Source organism: Anopheles nili, chromosome 3 (assembly GCF_943737925.1).
Source record: "Anopheles nili chromosome 3, idAnoNiliSN_F5_01, whole genome shotgun sequence".
In the NCBI taxonomy this organism is placed as follows: Eukaryota; Metazoa; Arthropoda; class Insecta; order Diptera; family Culicidae; genus Anopheles; species Anopheles nili.
The window spans coordinates 49,992,879-50,013,869 of NC_071292.1; the positions used below are offsets into that span (position 1 = coordinate 49,992,879).

The following is a 20,991-nucleotide window of genomic DNA, read 5'->3' on the forward strand; positions in this document are numbered from 1 at the left end:
TATACAGAATTAGCATACAAACAAATGTCAAAAAAGCAGCACTCAATCGTTTGTGGAATGTTTCTATCAACCCACCATAGTATACTTACTTTCAACGACCATCGTCGCCTCAACCTGCGCCTGTCCCGAGCTATTCGCGGCCACCAGCGTGTAGGTACCGGAGTCCTCCGCACGCACGTCCAAGATATCCAACGCCACATACCCAAAGTCGTGGTACGTCTGGATACGGTTAGCGCTCATCAGCGGACGTCCATTATGGTACCACTCGACGCGCATTGTCAGGTCCGATTGTGGTTCGAGACGTGCCTCAAAGTGCGCACGCTGTCCCTCCACAATACGGTTTGTGCCCTTAAGCGGTCCCAAGAATCGAGGCTGCGGCTGCACAACGACCTGCTGCTCTACTTGTTCTTGCGTAGTGCGGCTGTACCGTGACGAGTCCTCAAGGTACTGGATCTTCTCCATACCCATGTGGCTCGTCTGCGAATCCACGATGATATCCTGACGCGTCAACACCGTCAGCTGAGCCGAGACGTGTGCCTCACCCAGCGAGTTGTACGCGCGACAGGTGTAGGTGCCAACATCGTGCACGGTCACCTGCTTGATGGTGAGCGCCACATACCCGAAGTTGCAGAACGACGTGATACGTGAGCTCGCCTCCACTGGGTGACCATCCTTAAGCCACTCAACGCGCAGTGTCGCATCACCAACAGGTTCCAAACGGGCCTCAAAATGAGCGAAACCACCTTCACGCACGTTCAGCTGATCCGAGATGGGACTCTTGAATTCAGGACGCTGCGTGCTCTCGGGCGTCTCCTCGTAGAACTTCATGTTTTGGTACTTCTGATACTGTTCGAGCTCCTCGATTTTCTGGATATAGTTGCGCTGTTCCGAGATACCCAGGTCACCCGTTACCGGCGCCTTGCTGACGACGGTGATCTTCGACGTGCTGATCGCTTCGCCCATCCGGTTGACAGCTCGGACCGTGTACGTGCCGGCGTCTTCCGCTCGCAGATGCATGATGTTGAGCGACACATAGCCAAAGTTAAAGATGGCCGTGATGCGTGAGCTAGCCGTGATTGGGCGACCGTCCTTGTACCATTCGACGCGCATCGTCGGATCGCTGACTGGCGTGATCTGCGCCTCGAAGTGCGCATTGCGGCCTTCTTCCAGCTCTCCAAGGTCCTGAAGAGGTCGGGTGAAGCCTGGCTTCTGGTTGACCACCTCCTCAATGCTGTCAGTACGTACGTACTTGGAGTAGTCCTCGAGGTGTTGGATCTGGTCCAGCGATGACGGATGTTGTGGTTGCTGCTCGATCGGCGGTCGTGGCTGAACGCTCAACATGGCGCGGGACTCCGCGACTCCGGTTGAGCTGGAGAGTCGGCAAAGGTACTCGCCGCTGTCCTCCATCACGATCGTGAGCAAGTCCAGCGCGACGAATCCGAACTGGAACGTCGTATTTGCGCGTGAGCCTGTAGAGAGTGTTTGGGAAAGTGGTGACAAGGGGGTTATATTATTTTATATGTATAGTGTTTATTTCTCAATCGAGCTCAAGTGCAAGTGCACGTGGAAAAGGTCATAGAAAAGTGTACACGCAAGATTTCTGTATCAGTGCCAAAAGCAGTAACATCTGTGTCAGTGCTGAAAAGTCCCTAAAACATAGTATCTTGATTTTTTTCAGACGATTAATTTTTTTATATCTTTTTAACTCGTTTATGGAAGTTATATTATGTCGACTTTTATTATGATCTAGCTATGCTTGATCGTAAATGTCATGCATAGAAAACTTGCTGATATGAATATTTTGAGGGGACGCAATCAAACGCATTTTTGAAATCAGCATAAAGAGCTTCCGCTTAATGCCTCAAAGGTTTTACCAATCAAGATCTCAGCATGTACTTACTCGCTTGGATCAGATTGCCGTTCAGGAACCACTGCACGCGCATCGTCGGATCGGAGACAGGCTCAATCCGTGCCTCGAAGTGCACCTTTCCTCCCTCAACCTGCGCTACATCACTCAACGGTACAAGGAACTTCGGTGGAGGATACGTGCGGTCCTCTTCCTTCGGTGGCGCATGCGGTGCAGCTCGCTCCACGTGGCGCAGATAGATGATCTCTGGTTCCGGAACGGCCCTGAAACGTTAGAGACACAATGTGAAAACCCCGGGCAAAGAACGGCTCGTTCTCGAAACGTCCAGGTACTCTCAAGATACTTACTCTGGCTGGATGACCTTGGTCGGACGTGGCAGATTAAGCCGCTTCTGTTCAGGTGCCGGTCCTTTGGGCGCCTCAACGAACAACCTAGCCCGAGTAGCAGTAGTTCCAGCCACGTTCTGAGCCGTGCACTGGTACCACGCAGCATCGGAGGCCTTCGCACGCGGAATATCCACCGTCGTACATCCATTCTCATCATTACAGATCAGTACTTCCGGTCCAGCCACCAGCGGGATGCCATCCTTCTGCCAGGTGATGCGTGGCAACGGCGTACCAATAGCACGCGCAAACAACCTCACCGGTTCGCCCTCCTTCACATTCACCGTGGTGAATCGCTCGACGAACTTCGGTGCGACTACCTGTTCACGTTCACACACCACCAGCTTAGCCTGAGCCGCAACCTCACCACTCTTATTCCTTGCCACACACGTCACGATGCCATGATCAAACCGACCAGCACTCGTGATCATGAGCGCATGGTTGCCAGCCTCATTTACCAACACCTTATGCGTGGCGTCATCCGTCACCAGGTTACCGTTGATGTACCACGCCACTTCCGGATACGGACGACCCGTCACACGGCAGTCGAACCTCACCAGCTTGCCCTCAGTCGTTTCCGCGTCCGCAATTAACGTCACGAACGACGGTGACAGTGCCTTGGTCGCCTCCGACGAGCTCTCGATGAACTGCTGCTGGTACTGCTGCTGTTGCTCCGTCACGGAGGTTGCTCGTTCCACGACCACCTGCTGCTGTTCGTGAGCTGGCTCGACTGCCAACACAGCTGACGATACCTGGCAACCTTGCGGGTTCTCGGCCAACAGCGTGTAGTGACCTGAGTCACGTGCGTTGACGCTCTTAACACGCAGTGTTGCTTGCTGGTTGGAGTAACCAACCTCATACTTGTCAGCCGACGGGATGATACGCTGGCCATCCTTGAACCAGGATAAACGTGGCCGAGGATTCGCGACAACTCGCGTACCAAACACAGCATCAGCGCCCTCCGCGAGCTTAGAGTTGCGTGGCTTCTGACCAATCTGCGGAGCTGAAGCCGGTCCAAGAGCACGATCCACCGTCGTGATCAGCTGCGCGTCAGTTTCCCCAGCATAACGGCGCGTAAGTGACTCCCGATAGGAGGTCTCACGCAACAACCGATACTCGAACGTGTCCACCTTAAACTCCTCCTCCATATGCGAGTACCCATTGGTGTACTGCTGCTTAACACTGCTCTGCTGCTGCATCGTTTGCTGCTCCCGGCGTACCTGCTGGAACTGGGGCGTTGGCATGCCCTCGGGTTTGATGAACACCGAACAGATCGCCTCACCAACAGCGTTCCGTGCCTTGCAGGTGTACTCGCCCTCATCGCCTGGGCCGATCTGGTTGATCAGCAACGATACGGCGCCGGTGCCGGCGTTATAGCTCAACCGGTGCTTCGTGGAATCGAGAAGGGGTGCGCCTTTTCGAGTCCACGAAACTTCCGGCCGTGGGTTACCCTTTAGCTTGCCCTCGAACAGCGCGTTGCCGCCCTGGGCGAAGCGGGAGTTTTTGAAGATCTGCTCGAACACCGGCGGTGAGTAGTCACCGGGACCGCTCGCTGCGGGCATTCCGGGAGCGGGTGCCATGCCGTACGTTGGTTGAGGCGTTGGTTGCTGCTGGAACGGTACACCTCCGGTTGGAGTCTGCAGGCCAGGCGTTATCGCTGCCACCGGTGTGGTGGTTTGTTGGATGTAGCCTCCATGCTGCTGTTGCACTGTTGAAGAGAAAATGTAAAGGTGAAAGTAAAAGGATTTGTGGAAAAAAAATGCTTCGAGCTTAACCACCCTTTGATTGATTTCTAAACATCTAATAGGGCTTGCAAAGTTGCATGGCAATAAGAAAATGGTCCAAAAATACATATCCAACCTTGTGTACATAGACACTTGGCTCACGCTCCAACATGTGTATTAAAACATAAAGCTCAAGTTCACGTATACCTGAGGTTTGCCAAACCATTCACGAGAAAAGCAGCACTAACGGGGAGCTGTTTATGCAGTTTATGGGTCAAGGTCATGCCACCTGAGAAACCACCTACCAATCCTTTACCGAGCAGTAGCAAATATTAGTTCATCCCCTCGTTGGCTCCACATCATTCCGCCTACACGTGATCGAGAAAAGTCACTATCAAGTACTTTATCGTTGTTGATTGTTGGCCGAGATTCTTGAACCCGGATGATTCGCTCGAGACGATGAAACACACCCGACAGCTGCCATTAAATCCCTTCGGTCCCATACTTTACATGACACGAACCGCGTGATGTAACTCAGATCTCCGCCCAGGGTGCGGGATTGCGCAATGCGTGCCGTATGCGGGCCGTTTTTGACTATTTTTAACCCATAGCGACCCTTTCGTTGGTTCACTGTACGCTACGCCACCGGTTGCGCCACCCCGGCTGTTGGTGATGTGGTTCTGCTGGTGATTCTGAGTACGAATCTGCGACAGCGAGAAATGGGACGATACCGGTTTCGTGTAACCCGCGCGGTGGTTCTTGAAGTCGTTCTAGAAGGTGCGTTATTTAAACCCTCAACGGTGCCTTTTTAGATGCATCGTTTGAGCTTTACATTCTGGTTCGATTTACATCCCGAATGGTTGCAAAAACGCGTCAGGGTGCCGCTTTCTGAGCACTTTGCATTTGCTCGTTTGGCGTGCCCTTTTTCAGCAGCCCCGTTTATTGGCAGCGATTATGCAATTAGCTAATTTATTCATTTACGAGCGCACCATCGTTCTGCTGCGGCGAGCTAATTTCCATCTTGACGCTCGCCCTCAACCACGGAGCGTACTGAAGATCTGATTCCGATTGCATGGGTATTCGCTCGCGATAAGCGTACAGTGACGTGGTTCGCGAGAAAAGGCGGCTAGTTCTGTTATAATTGACAACAAACTAGCAGAATCTTCACCATCTTCGCACCTCCAAGACCCAGCGATTGTCTGCCCAAGCGAGGGGGGGACCTTTATGATCAGGTTCTCGATCTGTTTGCATCCAGCAGGTGTGTATGGCGTGTGAGCACGTCGGCACACTAACGGGGTCTTTATGGGTGCGCGGATCAGCGCACCGTGAAATCAGCTATCTCGGCAGACTCGCGCGGTGCAGGCTGATGACTAAACAACTGCACAGAGAAGCAGCAGCACACTCTCCAATAAAAAAAGAGCAAAATAATAAACCCTATCGTAATGCTTGAACAAATTCAGCACCCTGGATGGATAAGGCGCAAGTGCACACACCAGCGAACCAGCACGCAGAGTGTGCCCCGAGCGTACGGTTTTGCGGGCGTTCTAGGGAGCTGAGTTTATTTGCTTACTGCCTGGTTGGCCTGCTGGTTTTTACCATTTCCGGACGATGCACAGCTCGCACCCCAGGGCCGAGCAGCGTTAAGGGCGATCCAACATCATCAGTGAGGCACTCGTGCGTCACATTAGGCGCGCGTGCCGTCACGAACGGACGTCACAGAAATAAGGGAAAATGTGCGCACCCTAACGCAAGGGGTAGAGATGAGCAATAAAGAGCAGAAAAACAACCTGACACGATAGAAACTTTAGCGATTGGCGAGGCGAAGGAAGTGATAGACAAAAAAAAACAAGGATTCTCCAGCTGAGCTTGCTTACTTGATCTCTAGTTGATTCTAGTGTAGCTTTATAAGCGAAACAAAACGCTGTCATGTACAGCAGACAGGAATGTGCTTCTCTGATCACTCGGTGACCCTAAAAAGGGGTACTTCTGACAAGTTGTCGTGCATTTCGCAGCGATGTAGCCGCACTAGCTAAGGCAGTCGAGATTTTTTCGCTCGAATTGGCCCGTCCACGGTCAAATGCCTCTAATTACTTATTCAATGGTGGTAGGTGCACACAAAAAAAAAATAACCAAAGTACACAATTCCACAAAATTCAAGTCCTTAGGATCTCCGCAAAAGGCATCACCGGCAAACCGTGTAATGCAGAGAGTGCAGCGCACATTAATATACATGAACCGCGCACGCATGTGTGCGGGCCGATCGTGTGCAGCATGAAATGGGCCGTTTTAATGCCCCCTTTTTTATCGTATTTGAATTTTCCCATCACCACGATCACATTATTCGATCAATTATTTACACTCGAATGATAAATCAACAACCTTGGTAATGAACTCAACGCCACTCTGCCGCCCGCGTGGTGTAGTGCAATTGCAGCCATCGGGCGTTTTCATTTTCACCCCCAAAACCGCTATCGGATTAGCTGTTAATGCAATTCCAGGTCCAGAGGGCGCATTAGTGACCACCGGAGCGTAGTTTGCGGCTACGCATTACCGATGGGGGCGATATATCCGCATCATCTTCCGGTCGGGGATCGCCTTTCGCCTGTGGAAGGTCGCCTGGGTAAAGGCGATGGGAGTTTTCGATGGCAAATACACGCAAACGCACAACCACAAGCGCTCTCATCATCGATCACGCCTTTCACCGGTGTGCTGAGAGCGGTCGCATATATTTCCGTTTTTTTTTCGATGTTGCTTTTTTTTGTATTTAATTCCAACTCCATTCCATGGTGGTTCGAGTCGTAGTCTCAATCGGAAGAGCGAGCAAAAGAAGGAAAATAGCCGTTGAGGAGTGCATTAATTTTCCACATGCATGGATTCCGCCTGCCGGACGATCGCCCTACAGCGAACCCTTTGCAGGCTCATTAATGCCGGCCGCTGAAAACCGATCACCGTGAGACTACGCACGGTTGATAACCCGCATGAGGTTTGGGATGCCGTGAGTGAGTGGGGTGCGGTTTTCGCGGTTTTTATTTGATCATAAAAACTCCATTTTCCGGTGGGAAAACCGGTGCCTTATGACTACTCAATATCGTTTGCAGTTTATCTCGCTATCGATGCTGCGTCTGACTTTAAAGAAATTACTCTCAAACGCTTCTCAAATGACCAAAAACTGGCCCACTTTGAATCGTCTCCGTGACCTCTCAGAACGCCGTCGGCGCCATCACAAAATCCTTGCTCGAGCCCGCCATTTGCCCAAGGTCAACCAGTGCCCGGCGTTTGCTTTCCCGCCTTGGCAATTAAGACGTGACCCGCATACGAGCAGGGCGGTATATCGAAACGATCTCTAATCAGCAGCTCCAGTGCTCACGCTGCAGCCCTTCGCGATGCTGCCAAATACGGCCACACCAGCTAACGCCGAAGGGCTACTCGAAGGCGAGCAGCGCCGTAAGAAAAATTTGTACCGACAACACGCCGTGGATGGGCCGACCAAAACGCGTACAGTATGGCTCTCCCCACGCTCTCGAGGCCCTTTTTTTGCTGTTGTTGTTGCCCCAAACGGGGTCATCTTGACCTACAACGGGTGGGGTTGAAAAAAAGAAAAGGAAGGCAACAAAACTCGGACGCTCGTTCGTATCAACGCCGATCGATTGGGTTTTTCCCTGCGTGTGCGCGTCGATCGAGCTGTTAGCGTGGTGCACGTCAATTTCCCCAATGGCGAAGGGCCGATAATTGGCGCAAGCTTGCAATTGGAATCAAATGAATACGTGCTCATGTTTATGATGTCTTCAATAAATGTCGCGATTGGAACGAGTGACAGAAGCGTGTCGAGTGCGGTTTCTCGCTCGGTCTTTCTCTCAAACGAACCGAAAGTGGTGATAGTTGTTGGCATTTTTACAGTTTCTAATTTTCCTCCCGCGTAAAAAACACATTTCTATTCTTAACCGTTGTGTCACGAGTGCCTTGTTTCGGTTGGGTTTTCCGTCAACAAGCGAAGGAAATCGCTTCTAGAGACCGCATCCGAGTTGGCTCGGGATCAAGTGGTTTCGCTCCAAAACCTGTCAAAATACGCCATTTTGGAGCATGTCCCGGGGGGGTGTCCAGCGTGGGCAGCAACCTGCCGGGGACGATTTTTGTCGCAACCGAGCCGGGAAAACTCGAAGCTCACACTGACGCGGACCGGGCAACGTAGTGAAATACACGGAAACGAATTCCATCCGTTGTGGTTCGTGTGGCTAGCGCTTGGACTAGCGGCCACAGGATGTGGGTTGGTTTCGCAGTTTTTCTTAAAATAAGCCGCTTTTTGCTTTCCCTCTCTCTCTCTCTCTTGGTTGATTTTCCTGCATTCAAGAAGCAGCAGGACGAGCCTCATTGGAAGGTGGCGTGGGGTGGGAGCGATTTTTTGTTCCTTTATTTCGTTGTATAATTCTTCCCACACGTCCTTGTTCTTCTTGTTTTGCGGAGATGGGCGATCTTGCGATCCGCTTTTTCCGCCACCGAACATCGTCCCAACGCCCACGCACAACCACACCAAGGAGGGACAAAGAAAGCGAGAGTGAGAGAGAGAGAGAAGGATTCATGTGTAAGAGAACGAGGTAGGAATTTTCCTGCCACACTGGGGGGGGCGTTGGTAAGCCGAGGAACGATCACGGCGTGCGTTTGTGTTGGTGCGTGAGCGAACAATTCCTGGTCCTGCGCGGACGCGAGTGCGTGAGCGAGAGCATCCGCGGTTTGCTCGCGTGTGTGTATGCTCGCTTTCCTGTGCACTAAAAATAACGTTTTTCAGCAGAGGGCATATTTTTAGCACTTTCGCGGCCGTGTGTGCCAGAGGACCACAGTTCGCAGTCTTACTATCAAACAGCGCACGGGCAACATCGATCCGGTCGTGGTTGGGTCGGAGGCCTCAAAAAGCCCCAAGTAGCCTTTTGTAAAAGCTATTTCGAAGCCACTGGTAGCTCTGGACTGATGCTGGAGCTCAAATAGCTGTCAATTTTGAGTCCAGAAAGGTGTTTGGAAACTTTCTATACGATCGGCTGGACTTGGAGTACTTCAACTTGACGTCCTGTATGACAGACACATCCTGCCATCAAAGGATACGGGCTGGAACTGCATTTCCTTCCGCAAGTTCCATCGCTTGCGCTCTCGAAACGCACACTTGCCGCAACAAAAAACTGCCCGAAGCAAGAACACGCGTTACATAACCTCTCAGACGACGGAGAAAGAAAAATGCGATCGTCCTAGAGGTCCTCGAACTAACCTCGCTGCTGGGTCACTTGGTGGCTCTGCTGCTGGTGCTGCTGCTGCATGGAGTGCTGCTCCGTGCGGCTACTAACGCGCTGCTGAGAGCTGCTGAATTGCTGCTGCTGCGAAAACTCCTGCCGCTGCACGAACTGTTGCTGCTGCTGGCGCACCGTAGTCGACGATTGTTGCATCATCGTCGACGACGACGTCGACGATTGCTGGTGCTGCTGCATCATCTGCTGCTGCAGTTGTTGCTGCTGCTGTTGCAGCTGCGGTTGCAGCTGGAACGACGGTGGTTGGTTCGGATTCGGTCGTTGCATCCTTCAGCTCAGAATGCACACGTTCGCCGTACCGTCGGGTGGTCGGGTTTTGGGGTTTTCTTACACAAACAAACAAGCGGTACAAACTTAACGGAAACAAACTCGGAAAAAACGCGTAACAACTCAAAAACTTATGCACCTAAATCCCTCTTCGTTGTGGTATTTGCTTTATATCCTTTAACAAGCTCCCTCCCCCGTTTGCGGGAAACTCGATGGCTTCCGATTCACAACACACACTCAAACACTCTCACGCACGTGCACACCGGGCACACGCACTTCCGTTTCCGTTTCGTGCGGCCGCACTTTGCGGGCACCACTTTCTTTTGGCTAGATTAGGGCTTGCTTCGAGTGAGGGAGGGAGTGCAAGGTCGGAGGCTCCACTATGCTCTGCGTACTAACACTAATTTCGCTTTTCCTCCGTTCTAGATTCGATCAAGACGTGCCTCTTGCTGATCAGACTCAAGTTATAAGTCCGCTGAATTCCACTGACTTAAACTGCTGTGGGAGGGAAGGGTGGAAAAGGGGAGGGTGGACCAAGGAGAAGAAGAAAACAAGATAAAAAAAAGCGACAACATTTTACACCTCCATGTTGAGTACGGAAAATCACCACAATTTTCACAAAATTGGTGCAATTTGAGCCAACAGGACGCATGAACCACTAGTGGCACTGTTTTTCTTGGGGAATGAACCCTCCTGCACGCCGTGGGTTTTTCCACGGAAAACGTCGGAAAATCTCCTTGCACAAAATCAATCTCTATTGGCTCACAATTGCACCGTTTCGCTTTGTCACTTGGTGGTCAATTGTGCACAATTGGAACGGCCCTCCCGCACTCGGTGTTGTTCGATTGTGGCACACAGACACACACACACACACAAGCGTTGGTCAACTTTCCCGGCACGGGTTGCGAAAAATTTTCTCAAACACCCGTTAGCGAAGGGGACTTAGAAGATTTTTCACTCCACGCGAGCACAAACCGAGCGCGCGCGCGCGCGCGAGAAACCAACACCCGGTGGACCCTCGGTGGTCCTTGAAAACCGCACGCGACGACGGGCGGAACAGGGAAGGCGGCGCGGGAGGGAAGGGTCCCGTTTTTTTTCTCCTACGTACGCTTTTCTTTCCCGCACACACTTTTCCACACGGAGCGCAGAACCGAGCTGAAGGAAGGCAAAGCAAGCTCAAGTCATCCCCGAGACGAATAACTGAAGACGTCGGTCGTTTTTGAAGAGCGAGCGAAGAGTGAGCCCGGCGTGCTGCGAAAATCGTCGCCACAGGGCCCCCGGGAGCCGATTTCGGGGATGAAGAAGAGGAAGCCGAACAAGGGTCGAAAAGAAGGAAACAATTCCTTCGCGACACCCGAACACCAGCGTGAAAGGATCGCGCATGTCCCGGCGAACGAAGATTTGTTCGCGCGTGCGCTCACGGGCGGCCCTGTTCGTGGGGTGGATCGATGCCAAAAATAATGACACTTTTTCACGGGTGTGTGCGCGCACGTTCTTTCTCACCCTCTCTCTCTCTCTATCTCTCTCGTGCCCTCGGGGTTTTGTGGTGATGGAAAAAAAACCCCACCTCCGGAATGCACGATTTTCCAACCCACTCTCAGCGCAGGATAACGACGGCAGGATGACGCGATATCAAGCTCTGACACAAGCGGTTCCACAAACAAGTTCACACACGCACGGGATGTGATGTATTCTTCTTCTTCTTCTCGCTCCTCTTCTTCCTGTTGATGTTATTTTACCCAGTTCGGCACCGTCGCGGCCCCATCGGGTGTCCGTTAGGTGGGGGGTTGAAGTTCGAAAGTCGAAAAGGAGGAAGAAAATTGTGGAGAGAAAGAAGTGTTCTATGACCACACGCCACACGCCACACTTCAGCGTGTTCGTTTTCACGTCGAACATGGGAATGAGGCTGACCGTCGACTGGCGAATGGATCAAACCACGCAGGCGCCGTGCGCTCTTTGGAGCAGCGCTACTCCAAAGAGCGCGGTGCAGCCCTTAAAGGCGCGCATCGAGAAAATAAGAGAGAGAGAGAGAGAAAGCCTCCTCGGAGAGGAAATGGTTCCGCGAGAGTTCTGCTGGAAAGTCTCGCCCCCTAAGGGCGGTGGGTGATGGATCGCACTTTCCCGGAGAACCCATCTTGCTTTTTTCCTTTCATTCTTTTTTTTTTGTTTTTGCTCCATCACCTTCGCGATGATCGATCGATCGTTTTTCTTCACGCGCGCTAAGCGGGGTTTGAATTATTCACCGCGCTGCTTTTTCTCTCTCTCTCTCTCTCTCTCTCTCTCACACCCCATACGCAAGCCGACGCATCGTAGCGGTGCATCCTTTGCGGGAAAACTAACAAAAAAAGTTATCCTCTGAAATGGACAGCAGAGACAGCAGAGGTGTTCGAGGGTGTTTTTTTTTTGGTATTATTTTATCTCCCTCTTCTAGCGTATCAGCGCGTAGGATCGGTCCGTCCAGCGCCGTACGGAGGCCATTCACCGCTCGCGAGCACACAATTAGTTACCTCAAAACACCTGCCTTCGACACGGTCAATTGATAATGGTCCCGGTGCAAGTGGTCTGTAAAATGATGCCAACGGGGATGCATTTTCAGCGGTTGATCACTCTAGCGAACCGATCGAACCTCGCAGGCGTACTGGGGGGCTTTAGGTGTCGCTTCAAAAATGTCCAATTGACTGTGAGGCTCCACCAGCATGGTTGCATGGGCAGCATCAAATTAATGTTTACTATGGGAAAGATTGTGGAAAATCATACATTCGAAGGTTTCTTCTCTTTGGTAAGAATTCGTTTTTCTAGTGATCCTTGCTTTGATCCTTAAAATTACTCGAATAGTTTCAAAATGTCAGGCTCACGATCATAACGTACATTCTGAACTACAAATTTACGTCTCCATCGAAACGGTTTCTTTTAATTTGTTTCTTAAGATGATCGTATATAATTAAAATTCGCCAGTTTTCTTTCCCACCCCCTTTCAAATACCTCTAGCGCAGTGTCAAGACAGTTTGTTGGCTGGCTACTGCGTAGGCAAGGATTCGCATCGGGCGGTGGTCGGATGGATGCCTCATCCCAAAACACTAACAATATTTCATTTTATTAATAAACGTGACACGACACGGGGTTGAACCTGCAGTGTCTTCTTGGCTGCGTTTTTGCACACCTAAATGATGAGTTTTTTTTTCGCTTCTTCACGCGACCAGCCGTGGAGATATTTGGAAGCGAAAAGCTACCTTGCGAGCAATCAACATTAGCGGGAAGATTTACTTCACTGTCCAAAATATCGCCACACCTTGAAGGGTGCGTTTGCCCGTGTGTTGGTGTTGTGAAATTCGCTTGCACACGAAATTTTCCCAAACGCCAAAATCCAAGAAAATTCCTCCACCCCACCCATTCACACACACACACACCTTCACGCATAAGAGCAAGGTTCACGCGCTCCAAGCGAATGTGTGCTGCGCGAATCATTCAAGAACAGGTGAAAATCATCCACGGGGGAATGTTGTGTTCGCGTGTGTGTCCGCTTTTGCCTAGCCTTTTACTCTGTTTTCCTTTTCGGCGAGTGCATTCCTGCGAGATGACTTCAGCCGCGGCCCACCACGGACACTCGCGCGTGTGACTCATCTCATTTACGAGCCACGCCGGCCAACAGGACGTGGAAAAAGAAAGAGGTCGTGTGTGATTCGTGTGCTGTCAAAACATGGTGTCAACGTGTGCAATGAATCTGTCGCATAGTGGGGTCGCCTTAGTCAGGTTCGCTGTTCGAGCATGAACGGGAAAAGCGAGGGTGGTTGGGGAGGCATATTTTTAGCCAATTATATGTCATGCATGCTGACACACCGTGCCGAAACAGCGCGAATGCCTTGTACGACGATAAACTCGCCCGTGGATGAAAATAGCCGGGGCAACCTGTGTTTTCGGACCCACGTTCCATTCCACTGTGTTGAGGGGGAAAATTAAGACTTGGCTGACTAAACCGCATCGGCGGCGGGGGTGGATGAATGTTCTTTACAGACGCCCACTCATGCGAGCATTAAAATGCACCGACGACTCATAAACCCATCGTCTGCTGCAAAGTTTGCTCCTTCACGGACGTCCTTTGCGAGCTGAGAATAGACAACGGAATTGAGTCTTATTGGCAATGTCTGCGACTAGAAATTTTCCACGGCATATCGTCACACACGGATGACGGTGGCATTGAAATCGGTTTATCGCCTGGTGTGTGCGTTCGTTTAACACAGCTGTCAGTGAAATGGTAATTGAAATCGAAACGACTGCATCGCTGTACTTCAAAATTGCTGTAATTTCTTTTCCGAAAACATGGCCACGTTCCAGAAACATCCTTTTTTTTCTATCCGACTAACTTTTCACTAGATGCGCCCGACGGTTGGACAGTGAATTTCCTTTCAAAAAACAAGCCCACGTTCCAGAAACATCCTTTTTTCTATCCGACTAACTCTCCACTAGACGCGCCCGACAGTGAAATATGATTCGCGAGATGTATGCAGATAAATTATCGAATAAACAACAATCACTCCCGAACCGTGCGCGTCTTGGCCACGATCCGACCGCTCAAGGTCTCTCGGTGGGTGGATTTGTGTATTTTTCCACCCCGCTAAGAAACGGGCAAGCGAATTTCGCAATCGGCGATATTTCGCCATTTGCCTGCCGTCCAAAATCGCTCCAAGAAGGATCCGTTTGTCGGCGTGTTGCAGCGCGGCTCGGTGAAAATTGGTGTTGCAAATTTTCCCTCTGCAAGCTGCAGATTCAAAATTTTCCCCCCCCAATGGCGCTTTGGATGATTTCGCTCCCGGGTTTTCGATCCAATGCGAGCGTGAGGCATATTTACGGTGAAATGATGTGCCCCCAGGGCTGCGTGAACTGTTGCTGATGATGCAGCGTGGCGTTCGTGTTGGCGATCGTTTTGCTGATCGCACGCACGCAGCCACACGAACTCGTGCGCCATTTTGCCGCATCTTAAGCAACACTTTCGAGGGGCAACACCCATTTTGCTTGGGGTTTTCTGGTGGCGGGAGCACCTGTCGGCACCCTCGTTGGGCGGGTTGCAGTGCTGTCATTACATGCACGTCACCATCCACTTGATGGCCGGTTTATAGGCTGCTGATCACGACGTGATAATGGGTTTTTGCTGGCGCTTCATTCATCTTCTGCCTGGGCGAAGACTCATTTGTCTTCTGCCTGGAAGAAACCTTCATTCGTCTTGTGGCTAGAGGAAGACGCATTAGCTGCTCGAAGATGCGCATGCCAGCGGCTCGTGGAACAGAGTGATGTGCCGCGGTAGCGTCATGTATGCTGTCGGAAGTTTTTCCGGCCGCAAAGATCACCGAGTGATGCATTCGAGGGTTTGCTTTTTTTAACTCTATGTTTGGTTAAGAAGCTCGCGTGCTCTCGACGGGCTTGGCGGGATGTTACACACGTGTTAAGACACTCAACTGTCTCGCATGTGTGAAAATCATTCTAAATCAATCATTTGGTTTGTTTTATTTGAACTATTTTGAATCATTTAGTACCATCATGCTAATATTATGTGTATTTTTTTGAATAATGTATGTTGTTTTCAAATCCAATCAGAACAAAATTATCAGTATAATTTGACATTCAAACCTTGTATCAGTGTAACAAATTCTCCAATCGTGTTGAGGAAAGCCTCTTTCTTTATTTTGAACGATTAATATATCCAATGTAACTTACCGTGTATAAAACCATCCCCTAGGCATTGAAATAAATTGTTGATATTGCAGACGCAGGACAGTTTTGAAAACTGACGACAGGTACGACAAACATTTCATCGATAAATCGTTGAAAATTGCTGACATTGCAGAAGAAACTCAGCTTTCAGACAACGAAAAACAGCTCTGTGCCTGCTGCTATCGTTTTACAACGAGGTCGGAAGCCCCCGTAGCACATCGAACCATCGAAGGTCGGTTTATTGGTCGGCAAAATTCATCATAAATCCCGCTAATCATAACACCGCATCGCCCACCAGTGGCTGGCGGGAGAATTGCTACTTTCTTTCGGTGCCGGCGAAAGCACCAAGGGTAACACCTTTGCGTGACACAGTTTCGTGCCGCAACTCTCAGCAAGAAAAAAAAACAACAGCCCCCTCGTTGATAATGCCCACACGCCACCACTGGCCCACCATGGCCCCGCTGGTGGCTTAGAGGCCATGCATATTCAACAGCCACAAAACGGTGGAGAAAAGTTCACGCAACGGCAGTGGATGGAGCGCCAGCAGCTTAGACCTGCGGCCAGAGATCAACCAGCCAAGTGCGGCAAGTGTGCCAACAGTTCAGCGACGCTGGTTCGGTGGTTCGGGTCTAGTTGCGCCTGCCCGGGAGCCGTCAAAATTGTGGGTCCGAAACCGGAAGAAAAGCCCCCCGGAGTGAAAACTACTTTTTAGGGGCTTAATTTATGGCGACACGATGCGCGGGGCGTGCTTTTCGGGAATGGGTTAAAAATTGAGCTCATAAAATGGCCACGGAGGATGGGTAGACGAGCGAAAGGTGAATCGGAAGCATTGCGAGAGAGGGTGCATTTTATTTTCGCCAGCTCAACTACAACTACAATCCGCGTGTGCTACAGACGTACGGAGGGGTGGATTTTTTTTTCTCGTTGCGTTTATTATCAATCTCCACTTGTGCGGTTGTTGCGAGAAGAGGCTACGGGAATTTATTTTACAAGCTTGCTACGATTTGCGGAAAGTGATACGATTGGTTCCACCATTTGCCACTGCAATGAGACATAAGAGAAGTGAGGGAGAGAGGGAGAGAGAGAGAAAGAAAGAAACGGTTGTCGGTTCTGCATCTTTAATTTTCGTAACTTCTAGGGCGAATTGTGGTGGAAAACACGGCGAGATAGAGGAGATGTCGCTTTGATTTTGACCAAACCGTCGAAAAACAGAACATGCGCATGAACATGCAATGAAAGAAGAACGAGTGAACCATGCAACAGGACGAGCGAATGAAACCTTTTTCTTTTGTAGATCGTAAAGATGCAAAAGTATGCGCACGTATACACGATGAATGTCGCAGAAAATGTAGAACACCTTTAAGAACCGAAATGCTTCGCTGAGGAAGATATATGAAGATATAGAACTTTTTTTCCCCGTTGAACAGTAAAGAAAACCAAACCCGCAAAGAATGTAAATGGGCCGAAATTGTCTCTTAAAATGAATACGCGAAGGATGAACCTCCGCCGGAAGAAATCAAATGGATGATATTTTCTTATTGCCGTTGCGTTTTGCGAATGAATAATAACCATCAAAGTATATCCTGTTAGTGCGTAAGGAAATGTGCATGGATCGTTAGTAGCAGGCGTATCTGTTAAACCTCAATATGCCCTATGGCGATTAGCAGCCCGTGTTGTTGATGGAAAACACACACGCTAATTCTCATCCCTAAGTTACTTACCTTCGCACGTCTGTATCAAGCAAATGGATCTGTAAGTTTTCTCAATCGTGTCCGTTTCCTCCAGTATCCGGGTGCCGTTCGTAGTACCGTGTGGTGCTCCTCGAATGCAATTTGGTTTCAGCTCCTTGTAGCACAAAAACGACGCCTCTGTAGAAGGGAAAAGAAGAACGAGCCACCAGTAGGCAATTAGTACGGAGCAAACATATGCCGCCTACAACAACACAACATCCCGTGTATTTCGCCACTTTACGAAAACCTTCACTCAGAATGCTGCTTCTCCACATGATCTTCTTTGCTCGGGGTGTGATCATTCGGAAAAGCTAGTTGGTGAGAAAAGGCGTTTAAATCAAAGAAAAACCCCGGTAGGAGGGTTCTTGAAAATATTCAAACATGACACAAATTAATTTTCCAATAACTCGGTTTGCCTGACTCATGCTTGCGCTGAAACCTCTTTGCGACACAGAATACTTTGTAACGGAAGCAAGCACAAAACAATCGCAAGGACGAACCCGTAATTATCCTGCGCAAGGGACATATTCTGGCATTTAAATCCCAAAGCCGCCAGGAACCAATCATCCTTTCGAAGACATCCCTTGTTTGCGTTTGATGAAATCCCTTACGATGAGCCAGCTTTTCCGCTAACCCATTTCGATTCGCGTTCCACGCGCGCGGCTGAAAGCAATTTTATAACAACACCACTCTCACGTACGCCTTCTCGTGGACATTTTCCCCACACACATTAAGTGTCAATTTATGGCGCTCCCGCGAGTATCGTCCGCCTCCGTGCCGCACCGATCGATCGCCCAACGGTTCGGGGTTGGAAAACCCGTCACCGGGAAAGCGAGCGCGGGCGCTATATTTAGCGCGCGCCGTTCATGTGCCGTTTTTTGCCCCGCCGGCTCGAAGTAGCGCGCTCTCGATCGCGCTCGTTTTGTTTGCGGCGAAAATTCGGACGAGGAAAAATGCCTCTCGTGTAGAAGTAAAGCAAGCAGTGAGAAAAAAAAATGAAACAAAAATAAAAATAAAAACAAAAACCCATTCACACACCACACACCCGACCAGGCCAGGTTGGTGTGCAGTTTCGCACAAAAGCATTCTGACGAGCATTCGACAAACGCGCCGGCGACAAACCGTGCGGCGGTGGAAATAAAAATAGAAAAGCTAGCAACCGGCTAGCTTGAGAGGCAGGCGTGCTGTGTGCGTGTTCTACTGCGTACGGGCGGTTGTGTTCGCTCGTCTCAGGCGTTGTTTTTATGCTGATCGATCCCAGGGTGGCGAGCATAGCGGGGCCAAGTTCCGAGACACCAATAAACTAATTAAGAGATGCCTTAGCGTGTGATCAAGTTACGCTTAACGGTGGTTATGAAATAACCATTTATCAAGCCATTGTCGATGATCAGCTCGATAGCAATTGCCACTCAGCGGGTGCTGTTTTATCACACAGATTCAAATCAAATTGGGTCTAAAAATACATTCAAACACTCATTTATAACGCGTGTAGCGTGATCCTTTTCTTTTTCCGCGTGAGATTTATGTACGATATCCTATTATTGCTCGGAAACGAGCAGCAACAGGTGGAAGGGCGTTTGAATCGAGGGAGCCGTTATTTTAGAACAACAGTGCTATTGTTTTCCTCATTTTTTTTTAGAGATCCACAGGCTGTGTTTTGCTCCTTTGAACGGCTGGAGATGCACTGCGCCGCTATTTTTGGACACTGTCCGTTTGTCTCTGTCACGAAGTTAACAAATACAAGCTTCACTGTGGCTGAGAGAAGCTTACTTTTGCGTGTAGGTTTGTGAAATTCAAACATTGCCCAGCCTTGGTAGTGATTTATCCGCCCAAGGTTACAAAACAAAATGGAGCCGCCAAAAAACACAACCCTGCCGTCAATATGAAGGCAAAAAATGTGTCTTTTCGCACTCCCGAGTATGCTGTTCGCGGTGGTTTTGTATCTTTATGCTCAGTCAAATTTTTCGCACACCCATTTCCCTCCCAAACAGGAACGGGCGGTGCTACCGAAGACCCATTGACAGTAATTTGTCAGTGCCGAACAGCGCACAGGACCCGTCCGATCGACGTTTGCTAACGAATCAGTAAGCCAATGGATTCGAAAACGAAGCCAACCAAGCGCAGAAAACGATATGTAGAAAAAAAAAGTGGGAAAATTTTACCATCGTTCGTGATGCAGAAATTCCTTTCGCTAACGACAGTTTTTCCCATTCCTCCCGCGTCCGATAATTGCCACCCGTGACATAACCGTGGTGCTGGCGCTGTGCTGCGTGGTTTCATGATCGAGTGTAATTTGAGCCGACCGACGAGCTTTAACACCGAAACGCCGTGTCGGCAGACGCGCAGACAGCTCTGCGAAACACACATACACGCCCGGTTGCACACTTGTTGCTGATGGGAGGGTATCCCGTAGGGATCACCCGAAACTGGGCACGGAAGCATGAGCATTTGAAGAGGCAGCAAGAGAATCCCCAAGCGGGACAAGACGTGTCGCCTGCGTCAAAGACTGCGCGTTCATTGATGTTTGTGCTGCCACCGTTTGGTGTTTTATCACCGTGGCTTTTATCGCGCCCATCGGTGTGGGGTGTTTCTTCACGCGAAAGAGCGATTTTTTGTTTGTTCAAACCAACCCCACCAACCGACACAGAAGCGACGATTAGTTCACGCACCGGCCCAGGACAGATTCGTATCAGAACACAAGACCACATTGCACGCACGCCAAAGAAATCAGGAAAATTCACTGCAACGTTCGCTTTGCTGGTTTGCCATCTGGCACGGATTGGTCTTTTCCCGGGGAAAACCACCAGAAAACCCACCCTCTCCCCACGGCCGGTTGCCCTCCCTTTTCTATTCGCCCCACTCTCGCTAGCAGCTGGGTTTTTTATTTGACGCTTGAAACTAATCTAAATCATTTTGATTTTCTCTTTACGATCAGCTTCCTGCCGCGGCGACGGGATATGACAAAAAGGAGGGAACGCTCGCAACCCCCATGACCGGCGGTAAGTCTCGGGATCATTCGAACGCGAGCCCTGGGGGAAGATTTATCGCCCCAGAAAGAAGCTTCTCGGTGGTCGACAACGCGTCGAAAAGCCTACGGCGGGTTAACGTTTTACCACGCGGCAAGAGGGCGCCACCTTACGCAGTGAGGTGGCGGTTGACAAAGTGTTGGGATTCACACACGCACGCACGCACACACACACACACGTACACACCGAGGCACCATCGTGATAGGAGGTCAATATTTTTAAAAATAAGCCGCCCTCGCTCGCTGCAATGTTTCTGCCGTTCTTGCGGCGAGGGTTAATCGATCAGGGAAACCCCTACTGCCCGGTGTGCGCGCTTTCAGCAGCACAACATTTTTGTCGCCTGCCTGCCAAGAGGCGGCGTAATTGACACCCTGCCAAAGGCGGCAGAAGCAACAACAAGAAAAAACCATCGGACGAAATTTTGTCTCGCTTTTAATCGATGCGCTTCGCTTGACCTCCAGCTCGATTGCGCTCGTTCGGCACACGAGATGGTCCATTTTTCTTCATTAACCCAGGCGTTCGCGTTTTGTTGCGATCTTGCGACCGATCGGACCGTCGAGAGCGATCGTGGTGTTTGGTTGTTGCCCAATTGGCCACGTCTTAATTTACGCGCCCGTTTCCGAGATGGCAATATTGAGCTTATTTTTTATTCCCCTGCGCTTTTGAGAGGATTAACCCCGTGGGTGATGAAGGACCAGAATGACCTTAAACTGCACGATCGCACGCGTTGCTTACTCGATCAATGACAGGACATGATGCGAACGATGGCCGCTGCTGATACAATCGAATGGGATTACAACCGTATTTTTTATTCCTTCAATGTGGGCCAACCAGGAGTTGGGTAAGAAACAGCACCAAGCACCATTGCGAAACAAAACAAAAGCCAACAAAAAAGCTGCACCAACAGTAGCGACCAAAAACAACAACAAAATCGAACGGATAGCTCTCGCTTCCGGCGTTCGAAAACGATCCTCGTATCGATCGCTAGTACGCAGGT

At 50.3% G+C, this 20,991-nt stretch overlaps 1 protein-coding gene across 1 annotated transcript in view; it reads right to left on the reverse strand.

Moving 5' to 3' along the window:
- Positions 1-20,991, reverse strand: part of LOC128724535 (titin-like) — a 140,577-nt gene that overhangs the window by 73,727 nt on the left and 45,859 nt on the right. Inside the window, exons 15-18 of the mRNA XM_053818260.1 lie at positions 16,960-17,106; positions 2,215-3,958; positions 1,901-2,130; positions 90-1,469 (exon numbers count right to left, since the gene is read on the reverse strand). Of these exons, the coding sequence (XP_053674235.1) occupies positions 90-1,469; positions 1,901-2,130; positions 2,215-3,958; positions 16,960-17,106 (3,501 nt within the window). The remainder of the gene's footprint in view (positions 1-89; positions 1,470-1,900; positions 2,131-2,214; positions 3,959-16,959; positions 17,107-20,991) is intronic.